The sequence below is a fragment of the Rattus rattus genome, chromosome 9 (assembly GCF_011064425.1).
Source record: "Rattus rattus isolate New Zealand chromosome 9, Rrattus_CSIRO_v1, whole genome shotgun sequence".
Lineage (NCBI taxonomy): Eukaryota > Metazoa > Chordata > Mammalia > Rodentia > Muridae > Rattus > Rattus rattus.
The window spans coordinates 65,725,735-65,748,898 of record NC_046162.1 but is presented as its reverse complement, the minus strand read 5'-3'; the positions used below and the strand labels follow the sequence as shown (position 1 = coordinate 65,748,898).

Genomic DNA, 23,164 nt, shown 5'->3' with positions numbered 1-23,164 from the left:
GGAAACACCAGCCAGAAAGGGGAGGAGGCACAGTCCTATGGCACAGGCTCTTAGGACACGACTCTACGACCAACTCCCAGTCCCAGACTCACTTCTGGTATCAAAAGGGGATGCTGGCTGTCCAGTGATGCATCCTGCACTGGGGAGGGAAAAAGCATCTGGGCCATGGACACAGTGGCTCCCTGTAGTTGACACAACCCCCAAATCTGGGAATGAATCCCACCCCTTTTTGGTCACATCTAAGCATGTGTGCATCTGCAGCGTTGCTCAGTGCCACCTCTGAGCAGATTCTGAGATGACAGGCAAATGCCCCCAGGATTCTCAACACCACATTTACAGAGTCTCATGAATGGAAGTTTAGAATGTTGGGAACATGCCTATGCTCTTGGACACACAATGTTTATGCCTGTACACGGTAGGAGACTATTTCCAGGACTGAATTCTCCCTCCACCCCACCCCCCCACGCACAAAATCTCCTTTCTCTGGGGTTTTTCTTCTTAGGAGTTTCCAGTCATGTAGACTGATTTATAAGCTCTGTCCCACCCCACAACCCCTTATCTTCCAAATATTCCTTGTCAGGGACAAAATTCAAGGCTCTCTGGGGACCTGGGACAAAAAGCTTTGTCTCTAGACAGATTGCCTCACTCCCTTACCTTCCGAGAGTTGGTTCCAAAACCAGGACTTGCTACCCTGAGGGGCTGGGAAGCCAAGGACCCATCCCCACTCCACTTGGATACCTCATGATGACCAGGGAGGGGTGAGGATGCACGGAAGGACAGGGACGAAGATCTTGCTCACCTTGCACTCGCAGCCCATCTGGTACCTGTGGTTTAGGCTCTTCTTCTGGGTGATGCTAAGCGTGTCCCAGGGCACAATAAAGTCACAGAGGGTAATGTGCATCTTGCCATCTCCTTCCGCCTTCCCTGTGGGGAGAGTCACCAGGTCAAAGTGAGCAACAAGTCTCCCGCTTCTGCCTTCCTCTTGCATCTGGTAAAGCTCCTTGTGTTGAGAATCAGCACTGATAATACCATGGTCAGACTACTCTGAAGTGTTTTTGTGACTGATTTTGGTTGGTTTTGGTTTTTGGAGACAGGGTTTTTCTGTGTGGTCCTGGCTGTCCTGGAACTCACTGGTTGGACTTGAACTCAGAGATCTGCCTGCCTCTGTCTCCCGAGTGCTGGGATTAAAGACTGCATGGCCACCGCCTAGCTACTCTGAGTTTTAAAACAACTCATGTTAGGGCTAGAGAGATGGCCAGTGATTAAAGGTGTTTGCTTTTCTTCCAGAGGACCTGAGTTCAGTTTCTAACACCCATGTGAGGCAGATTACAACTGCCTGTAACTCCAGCTTCAGAAGATATGACAACCTTGTCTAGCCTCTTCTGTGGGCACTGCATCTCCCCAGCATTTAATATTCTCTCTCTCTCTCTCTCCCTCCCCCCCTCTCTCTCTCTCTCTCTCTCTCTCTCTCTCTCTCTCTCTCTCTCTCTCCTCCTCCTCTTCTTCTTCTTCTTCTTCTTCTTTTTTCCTCTTCTTTTCCTTTTCTTCTTCTTCCTCTTCTTTTCCTCCTCCTCTTCCTCTTCCTCTTCCTCCTCCTCTTCCTCCTCCTCCTCTTCCTCTTCCTCTTCCTCCTCCTCCTCCTCCTCCTCCTCCTCCTCTTCTTCTTCTTCTTCTTCTTCTTCTTCTTCTTCTTCTTCTTCTTTTCTTCTTCTCCCTCCCTCACTTTTCTCTCTTTCTCTTATGAACATAAAATAAAACAAAAATACAGCCCCTCTCCTCCTTTTTTTTTTTTGAGGCAGTGTTTCTCTGTGCGACAACCCTAGCTGTACTGGGAAATATTTTGTAGACCAAGTTGTCTTTGAACTCACAGAGATCCACCTGCCTCTGCCTCCCAAGTGCTGAGATTAAGGGTGTACACTATTTTTAAAAAGAAAGAAATAATGCATGTTTGAGCCTAGTGGGGGTGGGGTACAAAGAGGTCCAATCAGGAGGATCATGAATTGAAGGCTAACCTTACCCATTCAGTGAGTTTGAGGCCAGGCTATGTGAATCTCTATCTGAGAAGAACCAAAGGGGGTGGGGGGAAGGGATGGTGTTTAGTATGGTTAGCTTTAATTGCAACTTGACATAACCTAGAATTACTGGGGAAGACAGTCTCAATGAAGAATTATCTGCATTGGGTTGGCAGGTGGGTATGTCTGTGGGAAACTGTCTTAATCCATGTGGAAAGACCCAGCCCATTGTGGGTGTCACCATCCCCTAGGCAGAGATCTTGAACTACATAAGAGTGAAGCTGAGCTCAATACAAGCACTCAAGCAGGTGATCATGCATGTACTGTTTCCCTCTCTGCTCTTGACTAGCTGCTTCAAGTTCCTGCCTTGACTTCCCCACTCTGAGATACTATACGCTGTAGCTGTGAGTTAATCCTTCCTCCTCTGGGTTACTTTTTGTTAGGGTACTTTACCACAGTGACAGAAACGAAACTAAAATAATGCTCAATGGAGGAAACGTAGGAGTCCAACATTGAAGGGCAGGGGCTCCCCGTTTCCTTATCTGCAGCTACCACCACTCTTCCTGGCTTTTTACCTGGGTCCTGGTATTTGAACTCAGGTCCTCATGGTTGCGCAGCAATCACTCTGATCGGCTGAGCCATCACTCCAGCCCCAGATCAAAGTGCACTGTGTACATGTATGAAGATGTCACAATGACTCTGATTTAAATGTTTGCTGTGTGTATGATGTTTATGTGTATGTGAGCACCCCTACACATCACAGTACACATGTGGAAGTCAGTGAACAACTTTCTATTGTCTTCCCTTCTACCTTTAAACGGTTCAGGGGTTGAACTCTAGTTAGGCTTCTTTGACAAGCACTCTTATTGGCTGAGCCATCTTGAGAACCTGCAATTATTTGTATAATTGGTGAACGACAGTACAAAAGGGGGAAAAAAAAAAGAAGCTCCTTTAGCATAACCACACTTGGTTGGGCTCACATGGCGTAATCGTCTGTTGCAACATTCTAACGTGGAAAGAGTCTCGGGTATGTTTATGGTTACGTGTTTACTTTTCCTTTCAGGAGAGAGAAACTTAAAAGAAAATTACAGGGGAAAATCCATACGAGTCCACATGTGGAGCTGAATTACCAGCCTGGAAGGAAGAGGCATCCACAGCCAGCTGGCGGGGCGGTTTGCTGGGCCACGTGATTTCTGGATAGCCCCTGGTTAAAGGGCCTTTCCTGGCTCTAAAGAACGGGAAACATTCTCTGCCTTGCAAAACAAAGGCACGTCCAATCAGGAGTTTCCTGACCAAGCCCCAAGATCTGAAGAAAGATCAGGGAGAGTTTTTTTTTTTTGTACAGTGTGCTTCAGGCCTGGTTCCCCTCGCAAGAGGAGAATGGGACTGAGTTGTCCAAAAAATGGTCCCCAAGGGGATAGACCAAAAGAGGCACAAATGAAAACATCTCTGGCTGTCCTAACCAGCATACGGCTGTCTGTAAATATTCTAAGGATGGCCCTGCGTGGGTGCATGTGTGTGTGTGTGTGTGTGTGTGTGTGTGTGTGTGTGTGTGTGTGTATGTGTGTATGAGTGTATGGTCGGTATATACACATGTGCATGTTCATATGTGTATGTGTATATGGTTTATGCATGAGTGCATGTGTGTGTATTATATGCATGGGTACATATTCATATATGTTTTGAATGGGGTATATGCATGTGTATGTAGAGTGTATATTTGTATGTGCATATGGACATGTTTATGGTTAATGCACATATACATGTTTATAAGTGTTTGTGCATGTGGGGTGTGTGTGTGTGTGTGTGTGTGTGTGTGTGTGTGTGTAGGCTAAATGTTAGATATATTCCTCAGTCACTCACCACAGGGAGCCCCAGGAACCTTCCTGTCTCTAGAGTTACAGGCATGTGCTGCCATGCCCAGCTTTCACGGGGTTCCGGGGATTGAACTTAAGCATGTTACCAGTGGATCCTTCTCCCCAGTCCCCTCCCCACCAGAGTGGCTTTCTTTTCCGAAATAGGGTATCTTTGTGTGGCCCTGGCTGTCCTGGAACACACTCTGTAGACCAGATTGCCCTCCGACTCAGAGATCCACCCGCCTCTGAGTGCTGGGATTAAAGGCGTGCCACACCACTGCCAGTCTTGGGGGTGGCTTTCCACTGAGGTCCTCTGCAGACCCTTCTCCCCTGTTCTGCTGCGAGGCTAACCTGCTCTCAACCCAGCTGCCACATAACCAACGCATTGGCTTCCATTCAGAGCGGCACACACAGGTGCCTGTCACCTGGCACTTATTTATGAAACACACTTATTCCTGGATGCGGACCAGCCCTGATAAAGGGTCCAGCATCCCTGTCGTCTCTTACTTCCATACAACAGCAACGACCCCGCTACTGGTCAAACCCGAGCAGGTGTGTCTTCAGTGTGCACCTGGCACATGTCCCAGCTGCCACCTTTCCACTGTACTCATCTCTGTGTACAAAACACAGAGCCTTCTTGGCATCTTCAATTCTCCTCTACTGGGCCAGTGAAATAGCTCCGTGTATAAGGGCACTTGCTGCCACACTTGCCAATCTGAGTTCAATCCCTGGGACCTGCTCTTAGGAGAGTGCTGACTCCCTCGAGATATCCTCTGACTTCCATTCAGATGCCATCATATGTGTGCATCTGCACATGTATACATCATATGTGCCCATCACATGTGTGTATCTGCACATGTATACATGGAATAAGTAAACAACATGTAATTAATTCCTCTTTGCCATGAAAGTCTTCAATTGCTCAATCTCAGCTGACTTAATGTCTGAATTGGAAAGCTAATGAAAACACCAAAAATAGGAAATTATGGGCTGGAGAGATGGCTCAGCAGTTAACAGCACTGACTGCCTTCCAGAGGTCCTGAGTTGAATTCCCAGCAACCACATGGTGGCTCACAACCATCTGTAATAAGATCTGATGCCCTCTTCAGGTGTGTCTGAAGATGGCTACAGTGTACTTACATACATAATAAATAAATAAATCTTAAAAAACGAAAATAGCTTTTCAAATTCAATGGAAAAAGTATCACAAAAAATTTTATGTATCTGTACAGCACTAGAGCCCCTGGCATAGCATCTCTAAGGTCTTGGATTCCATCCCCAGTACTACAAAATATATGTGTGTATGTATGTATGTGTATATGGTATATACACGTGAATGTATGTGTGTATATGTAAGCGTGTATGCATGTAGATGTATGTTTATATGGTATATAAGTATGTATGTATGCATGTAAGTGTATATGAGCATATATATGTATGTAGGTGTAAATGCGTGTATGTATGTCACCAAACGTGTATATGGGTGTGCACATGTGTTCACATATATGTATGTATATGTATATGGGCATGTATATGTATACATGTATGTGTGCATGCATGTGCATGTGTGTATGTGTATATATTTATGTGTATACATATATATGTATGTTTATGTGAGTATATGTACTTATGTGTGTATGTCTGCATATATGTATGTGTGCACATGCATGTATATGTATGTTTGTGTGTATATATGTGTGTACACATACATATAAAAAGGGAGGCAAGTCATGCATCTGCTAGAACATGAGCAGAACCTGGCATCATGCTCAGTAAAATAAGCTGCCACAGAAAGATTTATGCATGCTCAAACCTTCAGCTGCCTAGAGAGGCAAGTCCACAGAAACTGAAAATAGATGGAAGGGGCCAGGACCCATGCTCTGGGGCAGGACAAGGAATGAGATGCTCTTGGTCAGTGGGACGGAGATGTAATCTGGGAAGATGGCACAGTCCTGGAATAGACGGTGACAGCCGCACACTCTCGTGGCTATGTTTAGTGCCACCAAGTCCTCTGATCAGGCACAGTTATAGTGGCACACTCCAGGTTACGTGTTTCTGCAGGTTTTGTTATTTTCACGTATTTTGTGTGTATGGGCGAGTGTGCACGTGTGTTGCATGTGTATTACATGTGTGTGCATGTGTGTATATATGGGTGAGTGGGTACATGTGCAGTGAGGGCGCCTGCACCTGCATGTGTGTACGTCAGAAGAGAACTTGAGTTGCTTTTCTTCCTCTACCATGCAGGTCCTGCGGATTCAATCCAGGCTTCCTGGCCAGTGTCTTCGCCCAGGCTATCTAACTGGCCTAGATACTGCAGGAGTTTTGTGGTTTTGTTGTTGTTGTTGTTGTTAGTGTTGTTGTTGAAACAAGGTCTCACTGCATACCTAGGACCTGGCCAGCCTTGAGTTCACAGAGACCTGCCTGCTCCTGCCTCCCAAGTGCCAGGACTAAAGACTTGAGCCACCGGGTTGGGGATTTAGCTCAGTGGTAGAGCGCTTGCCTAGCAAGCACAAGGCCCTGGGTTCGGTCCCCAGCTCCAAAAAAAAGAAGACTTGAGCCACCATTACCAACCACACGAGTGCAGTTTTTAAAACAGCACGCAGCCTATTTAAAAGTGTCGTTTATTGACACTATGCTCTGTGGCTTGTCAGGAGACCAAAACGTGCCATGTGTCTGGGGCAGCAAGTGTGATACAGACTAAGATGTCAGGCACCCAGTTACTGAGTGACTTCAGGTACCTTTCGTCTGCATTATACCTGGAGCTACAGCGGAGCTGGGTCTTGGCAGGTCTAGAAGACTTGTGTCATGCTATCTGAGTGACATTCTTCTAAGACGGGGGTAAGAGCAAGTAAGGGTGGTGTACGGACAGGAGAAAACACCTATGTGGGAAACCTCTGATGGCCAATGTGGATGACAGGGATTCAGCATGACAGAAACTGTGACATCCGCACACACAGCCGCTGGAATTATCTGGCCTACCATGTGGACCTGGAGCCTGGCTCTTGCAGAAGGGGAGCAGAGGCATGGAGAGCGCCCTAATGTGCACCCAAGCCTACAATGCATACCCAGCAGTGAAATGCATACCCAGATCATGAAACTGCTGCCCTGCAAGGCTCGCCCCGACCCTGCTTTCCTCAGGCATCCTGCAGCTTCCTCACCCTACTGAGGCACAAGGGAGGAGTGAGGCACGAGTTTGAGCCTGCTTGCAGCAGTCACTGTGTGTCGGGGCTGCTGAGAGCAATGCAGGGCTTACCTCTGTGTGGGCTGCCTGCCCAGAAGCCCCTTAAAAGTCCCAGTGGGCTGGTTTCTCTCTCACGGGGCAGAAAGCAGCGCCCATGCTTGGGATATCCAAGTGATAAGTAGGTCTGGCTGACAGGTCTGGCCCCAGGAGGTAAAAACTACTCCCACTGTTCATGTGCATGGGAGTTGACATGCCCGTCTCCTGAGGTAAGCCCCTCCCAGTATGCACCAACAGCTATCGGTAACTCTGGGCCTTTGTCAGGGAAGGTTCTAGTTAGAAACTGGCTCTTAGCCCTGACCACACATGGATTCTCCAGAGGAGATACTCCAGCCCTAGATTCTCCTTGACTTGGGTACAGCCTGAGTATCCGGCCTTTCGCAGGCTGCAGAGAATCCCGGTGGGTAGTGAAGCAGGCAAAACACGCAGATACATAAAGATACATCGTTGCTTTTAAAGACTGGGTAGAGCCAGCAGGGACGCTACAAGGCTATGCTGAGGAAGCTTTACCTACCGCCTCTCCCAGGAGGAAAAGGCTCTCTCTGCAGTAGCTGATGATTCTATGCCAGAAATGCCACCCCCCCCCACTCTGCCTGTTTTTAAGCTGCTAATATGATCCCAGTATAACCATTGGCTCTTGGCAGGTGTTGCAAAGGGACCCCAGGCTAATCACTACACCTGAGGCAAACCCTCTTCTGCACTGGGGGATCACAGCAACACCTTTATAACATGAAGGCAGAGGACCTGTGCAATCTCTGTCGAGAAATGGGAAAGTGCTTAATCATCCAGCCAGTGCCTACAGAAGGAATGTGGCCTGCAGGCGAGGCTGCTAATACAGACAGCTTCTGTATAGGTGAGGACTTGGTGGGTGCCTCAGGCAAAAGGAGCTGGCAAGACTAAGGGCATCATGTCTCCACGACATGGACTATCAGCCATCCCTGGCCCAACGCAATTTGCCGCTTTCACCACCAGAGGGCAGTGTGTAGGAAGCGTGTTCCTTAGGGATCAGGACACGGGAATTCTCTGCACCACAATTCAGCACTCAGTAGGGAAGGGTGAACTCCCACACACCTGCAATTAGATATTCCTTCTTTCCTCCAACGTCCAGCGAGACCCCGCACACTGCTGAGGAGGGGGCCGTGTAGATAAATTCGATGTCCTTGTCAGGTCCTTTGAACATCTGTGAAACACAGGAGGGCAGGTATAAGAGAGTTATGACTCCCAACCAGAGCATGATAGGAACAGACACACACGGCTACACCCGGGGATGCCCACTCCCTCTAACCAAGATGAACAGAGGGGTAAACAGGTGTGTCCCATGGATTCACAAGCCACCTTTGTGAAGGTGTTCAGAGTCATCTGCTGAGGGAGGTGGAGAGATCTCAGCAGGTGAGTACAGTACTGTCTTTCTCCAAGGACATTTCTGCACACGAAGTCATTTTAGGATCTCCGGGTAAGGCCTAGAGAAGCTCACTGGCTACGGAGGGCGCATCTCTGTTCCCAGGAACTGGGTTAACACATCTGCTGTGGGTTTCCTCTTTTCTTTTGATCTTTATCCCCCACCCCCACCTCCATCCCTCTGCTTCTGGGTTAAACCTAAGCCCAATAATTTATACCCCAGCCCTACTTCAGGATTCTGTTTTACTTTGTAGCCAGCAGGAATTCTCCTGCCTCAGCCAGATGCTGGGCTTAGAGGCTTGTACTACCACACCCTGCTTATTTCCAGGGATTTGGCTACCAGAGGGCAACAAAGGGGAGAAAGGAGCCTCTTGGAACCAGAACAGAGCCTCCAGGTCAGGAGAGGGCTTGATCTCTCAGTGTGTGTGTGTGTGTGTGTGTGTGTGTGTGTGTGTGGTGTGTGTGTGTGTGTGTGTGTGTGTGGTGTGTGTGTGTGAATGTGTGTGTGTGTGTGTGTGTGTGTGTGTGTGTGTGTGTGTGTGTGTGTGTGTGTGTGTGTGTGTGTGTGTGTGTGTGTGTGTGTGTGTGTGTGTGTGTGTGTGTGTGGTGTGTGTGTGTGGTGTGTGTGTGTGAATGTGTGTGTGTATGGTGTGTGTGTGTGTGTGTGTGTGGTGTGTGTGTGTGTGTGAATGTGTGTGGTGTGTGTGTATGTGTGTGTGTGTGATGTGGTGTGTGTGTGGTGTGTGTATATGTGTGTTGCATCTTTGGTATGTAGTGTGTGTATTCGTGTATACATGGTGTGTGTGGTATGTGTAAAGTATGTAGTGTGTTTATGTGGTGTGTGTAAGTGGTGTGTGTGTGAATGTGTGTGTGGTGTGTGTGTGGTGTGTGTGTGGTGTGTGTGGCATCTTTGGTATGTAGTGTGTGTATGCGTGTATACATGGTGTGTGTAAAGTATGTAGTGTGTGTATGTGGTGTAAGTGGTGTGTGTTATGTGTGGTGTATGTGTGTGGTATGTGTGTTGTGTGCATTATGTGTGGTGTGTGCATGTATGGTGTGTGTGTGCATATGTGTGTGTGTGTGTGTGTGTTGTGTGTGGTGTATGTGTGTGGTATGTGTGTTGTGTGCATTTTGTGTGGTGTGTGCATGTATGTGGTGTATTTGTGGATATGTGGTGCATATGTGGTGTGTGTGTGTGTGTGGTGTCCCCACTTTTCCCATTTTACTCCTGTCCTTCCTAACACACTGCAGAGAGAGGCTTTTCTTTTTATCTCTTCCTCCCTTCCTCCTTCCTTCCAGTGTTTAAAGGTTTACTTTATTTCTATTTCATGATGTGTTTGTCTGCGTGTCTGCTGTCATGTGCATGGTGCCCTCGGAAGCCAGAGGAGGGCTCTGGATCTCCTCCAGCGGAAGTGTGGGTGGTTGTGAACTGCATGACGTGGAGGCTGGAACCTGAACTCTGAACCACTGAGGCCCTGACCTGCAGCCCCTCTCCTAGAGAAAGGAGGAAGGATTCAAGGTCTTCTCAGGAATCTCAAATGACGCCACTCCCAGGGGTCAGAGTCACTTCCTTGACGTTAAGCAATGAGGATGTTATGAAAGGGTTCCTGCTTCTCTGCCTCATCAAGAGCCTTTGTCTAGTCATCCCCTTGAGGTGACACAACCGCTATGGTGTGGCAAAGCTGTCCCTAACACCAGAGGAGCCAGCTGTCTTTCTTTGAACTTCAAGTCAATAAATGCCATCAGCAGGTGCCGGCACATCACATTTGCCATGCTGGGGATCGAACTTGGAACTTCAGGTATGCTAAGCAAGCACTCTACCAGTTGAGCCACAACCCCACTCTCTCTCAAATGTGAATCTCTTCCTATCTGTCCCCATTATGGAAACGTTCTGACACCACCATGGCAGCCATGTGCAGTCCCTCTGACCACAGTCCTGTCTACCCGACAGGACACTTTCTCAGTAAATAGCACAGCACAGGAAGGAAAATTACTCCTGAGCATGTCCACCTGCTAGACTCATCCTTTTACAACATGCTACACACCAGAGTACCATCCAGCAAAACCAGGATAGCATGCTTCTGGAACTAGACAGACTTGGTGGTCTGAATGAAAATGGTCCCATAGGCTTGGGTATTTAAATGCTTGGTGCCCAGCTGGTGGGACTGTATGGGAAGGATTAAGGGGTGTGGCCTCATTGGAAGAGGTGTGTCACTAGGGGTGAGCCTTGAAGGTTCAAATACCCATGCTAGGCCCAGTGTGTCTCTCCTTCCACCTGCTGCCTTTGGATGGGGATGCCCCGGCCATGTTCCTGTCTGCATTCCACCATGATGACCATGGACTAAACCCCTGAAACTGTGAGAAAGACTCCATTAAATGCTTTCTTTTACAAGCATTACCTTGGCCCTGGTGTCTCTTCACAGCATAGGACAGTGACTGAACAGTTAGTTGAAAATCTAACATTTCTGCCCGGCTTTTATGCTCTTGTAGATTGACAACTCAGCTTTCTGGCCTCGGGTGGCTGGGTGAGTCCCGGGATCTGCCCCTGCTTCCCCCGTGCAGTCAAGGTACCTTTATCTGCTTGATCTCATATTGAATCCTCTTGATGGGGTTGCCGTAGATGTCATTCCCGGAATCCACCTCCTTCTCGCTCACTGCTTTGGCCCTGATCACTGCAAAGCACAGAGACACGGATGTGAGGAAAGTCCCCGACGACCAGGATCCGGGCTCCACCCATGGGAGTAGGATGTGCTCCCTGTGGGAGGTGTTGGGGGAGGTGAGCCTATTGTACACCTGCTGTAACCGAGGAGTCAGAGGACTCCTGGCTTGTCATAAGTAAGGAGAGGAGGCTCGACGGCTTGTCATGCTGGGGTTATTAGCGAGAGGTCTTCGCTATGACTGGGACATGGTTCAGTTGATAGAGTGCTTGCCTCGTCTGCACCAAGGCCTGTGTTCAATCTCCAGTATGGAGCACCAATAAAACTGGGCACAGTGACACACACCTTACCAGCCCTTGGGGGGTAGAGTTGGGAGGGTCAGAACGTCAAGGCCAGCCTAGGCTAATGAAACCCTGTCTCAAAAGACAAAAACTGAAACCCAAGAAGCTGGACATGGTGACACATGGTGACACATGCCTTTAACTCCAACACTTGGGGTAAGGGGTGAGGAAGCAGAGACAGGTAAATATCTTCCAGTTCAAGGTCAGCCTGCTCTACGTAGTGAGTTCCAGGTCAGCAAGGGCTACAAAGTGAGATCCTGTCTCAAACAAATCAACCAGCCCAAACCAACGAACCCCCCAAATGAACCCTTTGCTAACAAGGACAAAGGCAGAAGCTCGGAGCCCCTGCCCAGGTGCCTGGGACACGGCAGGCTACAGCCTGAGTCTGGTTCTTCCTGCTTATTGGTCAATAGAGAAACAAAAGGGCTCAGCGTACAACCCTGCTCCTGCAGGTAGGGCTGGTGGACAGCCAGTGAGGTGGCTTTGACCTCCCGGCACCTCATCCTCAAATAGGCTTTGAGGGCTAGAGCAGAGGGGCAGTCATCCACCTCAAGGAGCCTGAATTATTCAGATCTGGGGGCTTCACTGGGGATACTGGAGTACATACAGCTCAGGGCAGAGGACCTACCGAGCATGCAAGAGGGCCTGAGTGCCCTCTCAGCAATTCAGAAGGAAGAAGTTTCCAGGTAAAACGTCCTAGGGGCCATGCAAATGAAGGTCAGAGGAGACCTTCATTTCTCAGATGCCAACTGCCTTGTTTGGAGGAGAGGAGTTGATTTATATATTTTTTAAATTTATTGGAGGTGGGCAAGGTTTACATGCAGCAGTCAAGATATCAAAGTCAGAGGGCAACTTGTGGGAGACAGCTCTGTCTACCGTGTGAGTTTACGCACTGAGCCCCCCACTGACTCTCCCCTTGGCTTTTGAGACGAGGTCTCTCGCTGGGCCTGGAGCTCACTGAGTAGGCCTCTGGTGGGCAAGCCGCTGGGTCCATCTCGTCTTTCCCTACCCAGTACTGGGATGACAAGTGCGTGCCACCACACTGGGCTTTCTGTGACACGTGTTGAAGAAGTAGGACAGAGACGCGGGGTGGGAAAGCATTAGTGACGCTGGCGTGGCTCGTAAACCTTAGACATCGACGGTAAGCAAGCAGGTCCTGTAGGAAACGTATCCCAGGCAAAAGCCGTGAGAAGTGGTGGGAGGAAGAGACAGACCAGGAAAGTTCCAGAGTGTTGTGGAGCCTGGTCACGCTTAACAGGACTTTTCTATCAGGGATTAAGCCCTCCCCCCCCCACGCTCCCTCCCTGGAAACCTACCACAGAGGATTGGCAGATGCCGTGACAGACTTGTTACATGGGACATTGCTTATTTTAATGGCTTTAATAGGCTTGACCTTCAGACAGCAGCGGTGTAAGGTCACTCTGGGCAAGCGTTTTGTCACTGGGCACATGAGCTAGACAGAGGCGAGGGGCAGACAGTGTCGGCTCAGAGTCTCTGGCGGTTAGTTTGAGTCTTGGAAACTTCTGGCCAGGACTGTTTCCCAACAGAGGCAGGGAGGTCCAGGCACATGGGAATGCCACCTGCTCCTCAGATCCCAGTGAACTCTGGATCCCTCCCCATGAATCTCACACCACAGTCCAGGCCCCACCCAGCTCCAAGGCCCATTAACACTGGTGCTTTGGTCTTTCTGTGCAGCTGAGTAACCACTGGGCTGGCTGCAGGTTCCTGTTTCCCAGCCTAAAGCAAGCTTCAGTTCAAACAGCCACAACCTGGTAAAAGCCACCTGGCAGGCCACCCCAGAACAAAGGGCCCTCTCTTGGTTCTCTGCCTTCTCCATAAACATTTCCTGCAAAACACCTTCACTTTAACATTTGAGCCAGATGATGCACGCCTCTAATCCCAGCACAGGGAGGCAGAAGCAAGCAGATCTCTGCTAAGTTTGAGGCTAGCCTGGTTTACATTCCAGGACAGCCAGAGCTACACTTTCTGCAACTTCACTTGGCCCTTACTCTTTCCTAATCTATCCTGCTCCCCACATGCTCAGATACCCAGGTATGTCCCACCCCAGAACAGAGAAGCTCTTCTGCCCCAAATGCCACCTCCAGCTCTCTACCTAGAGAACTTTCACTCAGCCCTGAGAAGCAGTCCCTTCCTGGCTTCTCCCTGCAGTGGCTGGTATATTGCTAGCCTCCCGCACACATCCTGCTGTAAACACCAGTGCCCCTGCCTGCCGAGAGGTCCTAGCAGGTGGAGGCCATGCTATAGAACAGCTACCAGATGGAGCTGGGCTGACCCTGACAGCCTCAGGATGGCAGCACAGGTGTGGCTTGTCCTTGGTCCCATCGCTGTGCTTATGCAAATGCGTGCGCATGCCCCGTAACAACTGTCCAGCGTTGCTCTTTGTGTAGCGCTGTCATCAGCTCAGAAATAAGAGGGGACAGGGGTCCCAAAGGAGGGACGCACCTCCTTCTACTTGCCTAGAGAACTTCCTAGCCTTGCTTCTCAGTAGCGGCCCCACTATACTGCACAATGCTTAGTGCTCCAAAGTGTTCACTAAGGGCTGGGGCTGTAGCTCAGTGGGTGGAGGGCTTGTGTAGCTATCCATAAAACCCTTAGCTCAAGTCCCACCACATACAAGTGGACAGGGCGCATGCCTGGAATCTTACCATTCCCTGGAACTACAGAGTTCTAAGCCTAACCTGGGCTACTTGAGACCTTGTCTCAACACAAGACAAACAATAAAAAGTTCGATAAAGGCACCACCCACTTGGCCATCAGAAAGTAAGCCCAGTGACTTCCAGACGGCCGTGACACCTAGGATTCACTTACTGCTGCTTTATGGAAGCCCCAACTTCCCACACGTGCTCGAGTCCCTGACATGATCTAAGCCAAGAGGTTAAGAAGCGATCGGGTGTGCTCGCGTGTGTGTGAGAGGCACGGCAGAGATGAGCTCTGACTGCTGTGATCTTCAGAGACCACTTGACGGTGCAGGTAACACACGTCACCATCTCGTGTCATACTGTGAGGCCCTGAGCAGGGCACAGAGGGATGGGCACACACTGTGGCAGAGAGCACCGGGTAGAGAGCTCTCTGTTCCTGTAAGACAAAGACCTGGAAAGATGCTGGCCCTCGTCCCGTGGCAGCCAGATGGGCTCCAAGCCAGGGCAGCACGCGGCTGTGTGCTCACTTTGCCTCAGGGATGGGGGCCGTCTACTTGCTTTCTTGAAAGTTTCAGATGAGAAGAGACGGAGGAACTGAGAGTCTGGGGTAGACACTGGGTTTTTAGGCTAGAACGTTCACGGGGCAGCGGGGAGCTCTGGGATGTTTGTAGGGAGTGGGGAGGGACAGACATGGCAGAATCTCCATTGACAACTGGGCTGCTTCTGGCCATGGGACCACAGGTGTGGTTTAAACATAGGTGGACACGCCTCTCCTACTTAACAGTCCTGTGGCAAGACAGGACCATCACTGTTGAGTGCAGTAGACACGGGTCTTAGCGTTACCTCATGAGAACAGTGGGTGGAGGAGGAGATTGGGGAGAACTTCCCAGTAAAAGCCTTCACCGCCCTGGCCTTAGATCTAGGCAGCAGGCAGACAGATGGACAGGAAAGGAGAGGAAATAGAGAATTCTCTAGAAGCATAACCCCTATACACAGCAGTGGTCATCACTGCGACCTCTGGGGTGACCTCCGGGGCTGTAGAAAAGGGTGTAACCACACCACGGGATGGGCAGACTTCCTGTCTCCCCGGCCATTGAAGGTCAGGGGAGCGCAGAGACCCAGAGAATCAGGGATCAACCAGAAGCAAGGCATGGCTGTTGATTGGACACTTACATGCTAGGCTGGGGGCAGACACCAGGGTAGGACCAGCTACATCTTGTCCTGTCCCACTACCTATCCATAGAGCAGGACATGTCAGCTAGAGACTCGTGTTGAACGCTTTGTGCCCCAACCACTGCCCCCCCCACCCCCTGCAGCTCAAAATTTGCTTTTTCCTCTTTTCCCTCGGCTAAGCCAACATCTGGGTTTGCCACTGAGAGTGCTACCCTGGCTGACAGATTCGCTGCCAGCTGCTGGCTACTGGAATGCACAAGGGCTGACTTAATTCAAAGCACACGCAACCACAGAGTCCCTACCCCCATCCCTCTGGCTGAGGATACCACATGATGTCACTTCCCCCTAGAGGAGCCTGAAAAAACAATCCCAGTGTACCCAGCAGAAGGGGATGGAAAAGACCTAGGTGGGTGGAGTCGGCATCACTGGTGATGAACCAAAGACAAGGGGCTGTGTTTGCATTTTGACCATCACAATTGCCCTGAGACAGCAACAGAGGTTGGGCTGTCCTGGTACTATCTATCCTCTCTAGGAGGGAAGTTGCTAGAAACTCTGGAGGTGACTGCCATGGCAAAAGGCAACTAGAGGGTTTGACATACTCCACAGATATCAACTATGGCAGAAGAGCCATGGTTCTCCTTCCCGAGGTGCTCCGGTCTGTCCCCTGGGTCACCAACACATGGGCCACTGAGCCCTAAAGGCATGTTCATAAATCCAGTGTGTGTGTGTGTGTGTGTGTGTGTGTGTGTGTGTGTGTGTGTGTAAGGGGGGCTGGAGAGTGGTTATAGCACTGGCTACTCTTCCAGAGGTCCTGAGTTCCAAGCCCAGCAACCACATGGTGGCTTACAACCATCTGTAATGAGATCTGATGCCCTCTTCTGGTGTGTCTGAAGACAGTTACAGTGTACTTACATATAATAAATAAATCATGGGAGGGGGAATCTCACTATGTAGCTACATAGCTTTGGCTAGCCTAGAATTCACTATGTAAACTAGGCTAGCCTTGAACTCACAGAGATCTACCTGCTTCTGCCTCCCAAGTGCAGGGATTAAAGGTGTACACCACCACATCCAGCTTGTCAACAACTTTAGATTTTGATGGTGTCCTTAGCAACATCATCGTGGAAGTCCCTTGAGAATCTAAAGACATACTATGCCTGTAGTCCATTGAAGGGTCATAACCGGAAAGAAAGCTGCCTACAAGAGTCTTCTTGTTGGAGTCTTGTGGGCCACCTGCTCTTGGAATGCTCCCATATGCTGTGTGAATATTTAAGCCCTACGGACAGGCTCCCACTTAGCTCCCTCTCTGGGGTGTGAGCTTCCCACACTGAGCACAGATGGCTCTGTAGCTATCAACACCTGTCTTCTGAGGCTGGAAAGATTCACTCAGGATCACCAGAGGGTCACAAGGAGGCCACCCCATCCTTTGGGGGTCCTTCTGTGACACGGGGCCAGCAAGGTCCTAGAGAAAACCTGTCAGTTTAACTCAGGGTGGTTCTTCCTTCTTGGAGAGGTGGAATGGAAGCCTTGCCGAGCTTCTGTCTCTGCCAAGACGCAGCCAGCCAGAATCTCCATGGCTTGCGGGACTCCCTGATGCTACAATAGATTGGGGTGAACCGAAGACAGAAGACAGAAGACGGTGATACATTGTTTTAAGGCTACTGGCCTTGAGGTGGGAGAATCCAGCATGGAAAGACCTCCCTCATCCCATCGGATACAAATGCGGTAACTTTAGGCCCAGCTGCAGATGTCCCACTAAGGTCAGCCGCTCCACTTCTTTGTTTCTTGGGAGAGTTCTTGCCAATCAGTTCAGGGGGATTAGAAAAGAAACATCTCTCTCTCCCAGAGTAAACAAGACCTTGTGAGGTTCTAGTGGCTTTCTTCAGTCTGTTTGGGGTGGGGGTGGGGCATAAGGTCTCTTTATTAAGCTACCCCAGAAAACAGTGTGTCATGGTCTTTTCCTTTACATACTCACTTCAGCTAGCAAAGTGCCAATTCCACCCATAACTAGACCCTGAGGCTGCCCCTTGGGATCAGTTTCTTGTCCCTTTAGGGAGGGCCTCACAGTACCTATAATTGGTTAGCCAGGCTGCCTGACCATTGAATTTGTCTTGAACTATGAAAATCAGTCTGGAACTTCTGTCCCAATTCTATACCCTCAGCTGGGGACATAGGACCAGACACACCATTCCTGTCACAGGAATTCCTATGACAGCTGCCATCAGATGGTTACAGTGTTCAGGATGCTGTCTTTGAATTGCTGTGGGACCTGCGTGGGGCTATGGAGGGCATGGGGAAGACCGCTCCCCAACAAGGGATGGCCCTCCCTTGTTCCTCAGAGTGGGCTGACTTCACTGGCTGGAGGAACCACTGGGGGATAGGGATGGGGAATAGAGGGGCTGTGTCCTGGGGCCCTAAGACCTACTCTGGCTCCCAGGTCAGCATGAGGAGGTAAAGTTATGGGTGACTTGCCAGGTGTCCCAAGGGATGAAAGGCAGGTTTGGCGCTCACAAGTCCTCAGGTACCAAGGATTCCAGCTCTACCTGCTGTCTCCGGCCTTATGGTGACCACCCTTCCCACTGCTGTGACCTCATGGTGACCCTCCACAGATGGCTGAGATCGTCCACTGAACTCTGCCCTGCCCTGTCTGCTCCACACCCAGTCACTCTGGTTAGTGAAAGGAAAAAAAAAAAAAAAGACCTTCCCCAAATCCCTTTTGTCTCATTTCCCTAAAAGGGAAAAGGGGGCTGTCATCCAGTAATTAGAAACAGACCCGTGCTGGTGAGCAGGATTCCGCACTGCCTCCCTGCATCAGCAGCCGAGACCAGCCCCTCCCACAGAAACCCCCAAATCTGATCATCTGTCCCCTCATGGGCAGCAACTGCGCTTCTTGGGGAGTGTGAAACCGAACAGGGCTCCAGCCTTGGGGTAGGGTTGAGCCTACTCAGGATGAGGTCAAGACCTGTTCATCCACAACAACCCAGGCCGAGGAGAGCCCATGGGTGTGGCTGAGGGTGAGGGAGGAGGGGGATGGGGTTCCAAGGCTCTGACCAAAGGACTGCGGGGCACTCAGCTCTGGGCCACACCACCCATGGACTGGTGCCTGGGAATGTGCCAGGCTTGCCTAGCAGCAGGCTCCCTGCCCACCGCTCAGATTCTAGCACGCTCACACGCACAGGAGGGTGGCTGTCCGCTAGATGCCCGTCTCCATGGAGACCAGCTTTCCCATCTCCATTTCCTGCCCATTCCTCTGCCTCTTTTCAGGGAGGGCGATGGCACATCTATACGAGCGAGCGAGTGAGCAGAAGCAAGCTACAAGCATTCTCGGCCCAGCCCACCAGCTGCCTCGTGACCCCCACCCCCACCCCCAGGACCCTGGCTCTATGCTAGGCCTGGTGGAACCAAGCCTCCGCCCTGCAACCCTTCCTTTCCAGCTGTGGGCCAGCAGGATCCTATGCCAAGGCCTTAAGTGCGGCCCTTCCCATTCACGTGCCGCTGAATCATTTGAAAAAAATTCATCCCGCTCCTCCTGGGAGGGTTCGCTGAGAACAGTGTGGCTTTGTGGAGGAGGCTGCTGCTCGGCAAATTTCTCCGCCAAGAAGCCAAGGGCCTCACGGGAGCCAAGCTCAGCCCTGTAAATTTCGAAGCCGGGGAAGCTGGGCAGTACAGAGCACTGCAGAGAAAGCCTAGAAAGATCCCTCTGCCGACCCCTGTAAGCCGTCTGTCTTCCCACAGCACTGAGGAAAAGGGGTTGAGTGACGACAGCAGAGGCAGATAGGGATCTTCACTGGGTGGCTATGGACAGACGGATGGACAGACAGATGGATGATGGACGGGCAGAGAGAGCAGTCATCTTTCTCTGTTCGCTCCTTTCCCAGGAACAAACCTGGGATTGACCAGACCTTTGGCCCTCTGCTTTAGTGCTCAGTGCTGACGATCCTGGGCCTATGAGTGGGACATAAAGGCATGGGGCTGAGCAGAGCCAACGTGCCATGTCTGAGGGGACACAGCAGGATGCAGGTTCCCATTCCCCAGGCCCTCATCAGTAGAGCCTCACCCCAAGCCACCGAGTATGGAAGGACATTCAGGAGAGCTCTCAAGAGTCCACACAGGTGGTCTAGGGGAGCAGCTTTCCCAGCCTGGATCTCTGAAGACTGGTTGGAGGCCGGACCCTGTCTGGTCTCAGAGTCTGAACTGACCTCTTGCCATTATCTACTTGTTGGAGGGGACAATACAAGTTAGAGAGGGTCCCCATCTCACCCCCAAACTCACGCCCCTTTTCTAAACACATCCTCTCCCTGGTATGGAGTCCTGGGTGCTGCTGTTGGTATGTGTGTGCGCGCTAGCCATGCAGGTGGTTAGGTGGGGAGAGGGGACTGAGCCAAGTGTGCCTCAGTGGATCGTCCTGGTCTGGTTCAGCCAGTGTGGCGGTGAGCAGTGCCAGCACCTGCGTCTCTCACCCTGTGGACATTCTGGGCATGCTCCAACCTGTGGACAGTGACATTGCTGTTGTCCCACAAACCTCTTGGGCACATAGAGTTCCTGTCCACCATTTGGTCAGCCCTAGAGACTTTTCCGAGGACATGTATGTTGGAGAAAATGTACAGGGCAGACACACAGGAGAGAGCTTGATGAAAAGGATTCTGAGGAGAATGGAGGCAGAATGGCCAGAATGAAGGTTCTGTCCCCCGCCCTGTGTGGTACAGAGACACAAAGCCAGGGAGCAGCTCTGGTATACACAGTGCTCTGAGGAGGTGCAGGGCAAGAACCTAAGGGTGCTTCAGGAGACTTCATGGAGAATAGGCTGCCTGGGCTCTCCTGCAACCAGACAGAGCTCTGTACGAACCCATAAACTGCACACTGGCCCTTATTACCCCACTTCAGTCAACTGGAGGTTAGGCCTTATGGGTCTGGAGTGTAAATATGGACTGCCCCAATCCTGGCCAGCACTGCCATCTATGCAAACCAATGCCTCAGGATTTGAGAGGTATCAAGCAGGAGCCAAACGTGTCCTCTCTGAATACCCATCAAGAATGAAGGTGCTGGTGACAGAGATGGCTGAAGTTTGGGCATGCGGGAAGAGACGGACTGTCGAGACTGGGGAGTCAGCGCGTTGGCCTCTTTCCTGGCTCCCCCGAGCGGCAGAGCCTTTACTCTAGTCACTATGGCACACAAGGCTGATGTGTGAGGAGGGGAGAAGGTACCGCAGAGGTTCCAGGTTACACCAGAGGACTTTGTGTTGCCACTCAGATGTCTCAGTGTAACCAAGAGGGTGAAATGGGGTCCACAGCAACTCCTGACCCTCTGGAGATGAGTGAGATGGGAAAGCAGCCATGACGTCTCCTTAGGGAATCTCTGAAGTCATTGTTTTAGCAGGAGGAGATCCTAGGGGGTTGGAGGTACAACCTACACCACTGGCCTGAGCCGAGGCTAGCCCATCCCCCTTTAGTCTTGTATAAGACAAGTGGGAGAAGGCAGGGTTTCTCCTCATGCTCCTGCCAAGGGACGGTGTAGGTGTTACTGTCCAGGCAGAGGTGACTCATGTCTCAGTACCCATCTCTACACCTACTTTTAGCTCAGTGTAGCCGAGGAGGGGCAATTCCTTACTCAGAACACCGGCCACAAATACCGTCTTTGTAAATGGAAACAAAAACAATGTGCTCCGGGAAGATGGGTCTGCTCCTCGGGCTGCGGCTTCCAACTAAGTCGGGAGGTTCAGTGACGCAATGTGAGGTCCAGTTGTGACCGCAGCTTTAGGCCGAGGGACACCGCAACACCCACTCGACTCCTCTGGATGGAGGTGGTGCTGCAGGGCGACCTGTGTCGTGCAACACTGAGCGTCAACCGACGGTCAGGCAGGGACAAGGTCTGATGACCGAGAAACAAAAGCAAATTTCAAAGCCCTGCCGGATGCTATTCGGGTCCAGCCAGATGAGCATGGTGGTAGGAGGCCTCAGGTTGCTCAGAACTACACACAGGGCCCAGTATGTCCCATCATGCTGTAGGCCTAACTCCTGGGCAACACTGGTCACACGGGCTACTCATTGCTTGTGTCTCCTGCTATGTACAAGTTGCATGGACCTCATAGGCCGCTCGCAGCTTACCTGCTGGGACAGAGTTGGGGAAAGGGTCGGGGACAGGATTTGGCACTCAGTATAAATGAAAACTATCGGGAAAGCAGAGGAAGCTCCTTCAGTAGAAATGGTGCAAACGGGAAACCGAGGGGCGGTAAACGGAGCCCTCCCACCTACGCCCCAGCTGCACGCTTTCGTTTGCAGCTTCCAAAAGCGTTTTAAACAAGAGTCGGTGCCAAAGCTGGGGTTAGACTCTGAAAGCGCTTCTCAGCACCAGGCCTCCTGATCTGGAAGGCACTGGCTGCATAGCGCTCTTCTCAGAAAGAGGTGCAAAAACAGCTGGGGGATCCTGAAAGGCAGCTCCGAAAAGTCCCATGGGGATGTCATGCCAAGGTGAATGTGTGGAGGTTCCTGGCTTGGGGGAGGGTCAGGATCGAGGCTGAGACAACAGCAGGGAAGAGGAACTTCAACCCCAAGGAACATGGACCCACCATGTTCAGTATGCATGTATGTGCTGAGGGGCTGGCTCAGTGGGTGCATGTCTGAGGAAGCAGGGGGTTAAGATAAAATCGAAACATGTCAGAGAACCTCCTCTAGGTCATGGATCTAACTGGCATGAAGTCGTCCATTATGTGGCCTACAAAACACATATAAGAGATAAATATGGCCGACTACAGACTAATAGCACTAATGCGGTCATGAGCAAATATGACCAATCGAGCTACCTAGAAGTCAGTGAGAGGAAGACGGGACGGGGAGGGGAGGGAAGGAAGGAGAGAAGGTTCAAAACTAAAGAGGAGGCGTAGCCAGCAGCCACTGCCTAAGTCAGTCAGGACCCACCATACTTGGCCATGCCCACTCATGGCTACATCCACCTCACGCCCACCCCACCGCTAACGGCAACTGCCATTGTAGTGTTAGGGATTGAACCTAGGGCCTCATGCATCCTCGTGTAGCTTACGGAGCAGTCTGCACTCCTCTAGGCTGCAGCCTAGCCCTTCCACTGCATCCCTGGGGCTGCAAAAGTCGAGCTGAATGGTGGCCAGATGCAGGCTGGCAAAAGGAAGGCAGTCACCCTCTGGGCTCTTCAGAGAAAGTCTGTTGCTTCCCTCCAATCTGCCTGGCATGTGCTCCCCATAGCCTGGTAGCTGCTGGTTTAGAGTCTGGATAGCTAAGGAGCAGGAATCTAAACGTCCAGATCTCCCCTCTGCCACCAACAACCCACAGCAGCTCTGGCCCCCGGATGGGTCACCCAGCTGGGTTGGGCTTGCCTGTCCCCCACCCGTAAGGGTGCGAATATTGTTAAACACTGTTGTCTTTGTCCCCCATCCCCCACCCCGTCTTCTAAAGGAGAGATTTTTAGCTAATGGCACTGACATTGTCTCAGCCAGAGGCCAAGCGACCGATGACGTAGCTTTTGAAACTGTGCCCGTCTAACCCTGAGTGCCCCCAGAAAGTCCAGTGTTTGGCTAAACCATCTTTTTTTTTTTTTTTTTTTGGTTCTTTTTTTTTTTTTCCGGAGCTGGGGACCGAACCCAGGGCCTTGCGCTTCCTAGGCAAGCGCACTACCACTGAGCTAAATCCCCAACCCCTGGCTAAACCATCTTAAGAGTCTATTTTACCTGGGGTTTCCATGGGTCCCTGCAGCCCATGAAAACAGACTCTCTGTAGAACACCAGCTAGGTTCTCTCTCTGGACCCCACGAGAATCCTGCTTCTGCAGGATGGCATTTGCTGGGACGGGAAACAAAGAGAC

The 23,164-nt window shown here is 50.9% G+C and overlaps 1 protein-coding gene across 1 annotated transcript in view; it reads right to left on the bottom strand.

Moving 5' to 3' along the window:
• The window catches only part of Timp2 (TIMP metallopeptidase inhibitor 2), a 49,652-nt gene that overhangs the window by 3,870 nt on the left and 22,618 nt on the right, over positions 1 to 23,164 (bottom strand). Inside the window, exons 2-4 of the mRNA XM_032912084.1 lie at positions 11,076 to 11,176; positions 8,178 to 8,286; positions 800 to 924 (exon numbers count right to left, since the gene is read on the bottom strand). Coding sequence (XP_032767975.1) covers positions 800 to 924; positions 8,178 to 8,286; positions 11,076 to 11,176 — 335 coding nt within the window. The remainder of the gene's footprint in view (positions 1 to 799; positions 925 to 8,177; positions 8,287 to 11,075; positions 11,177 to 23,164) is intronic.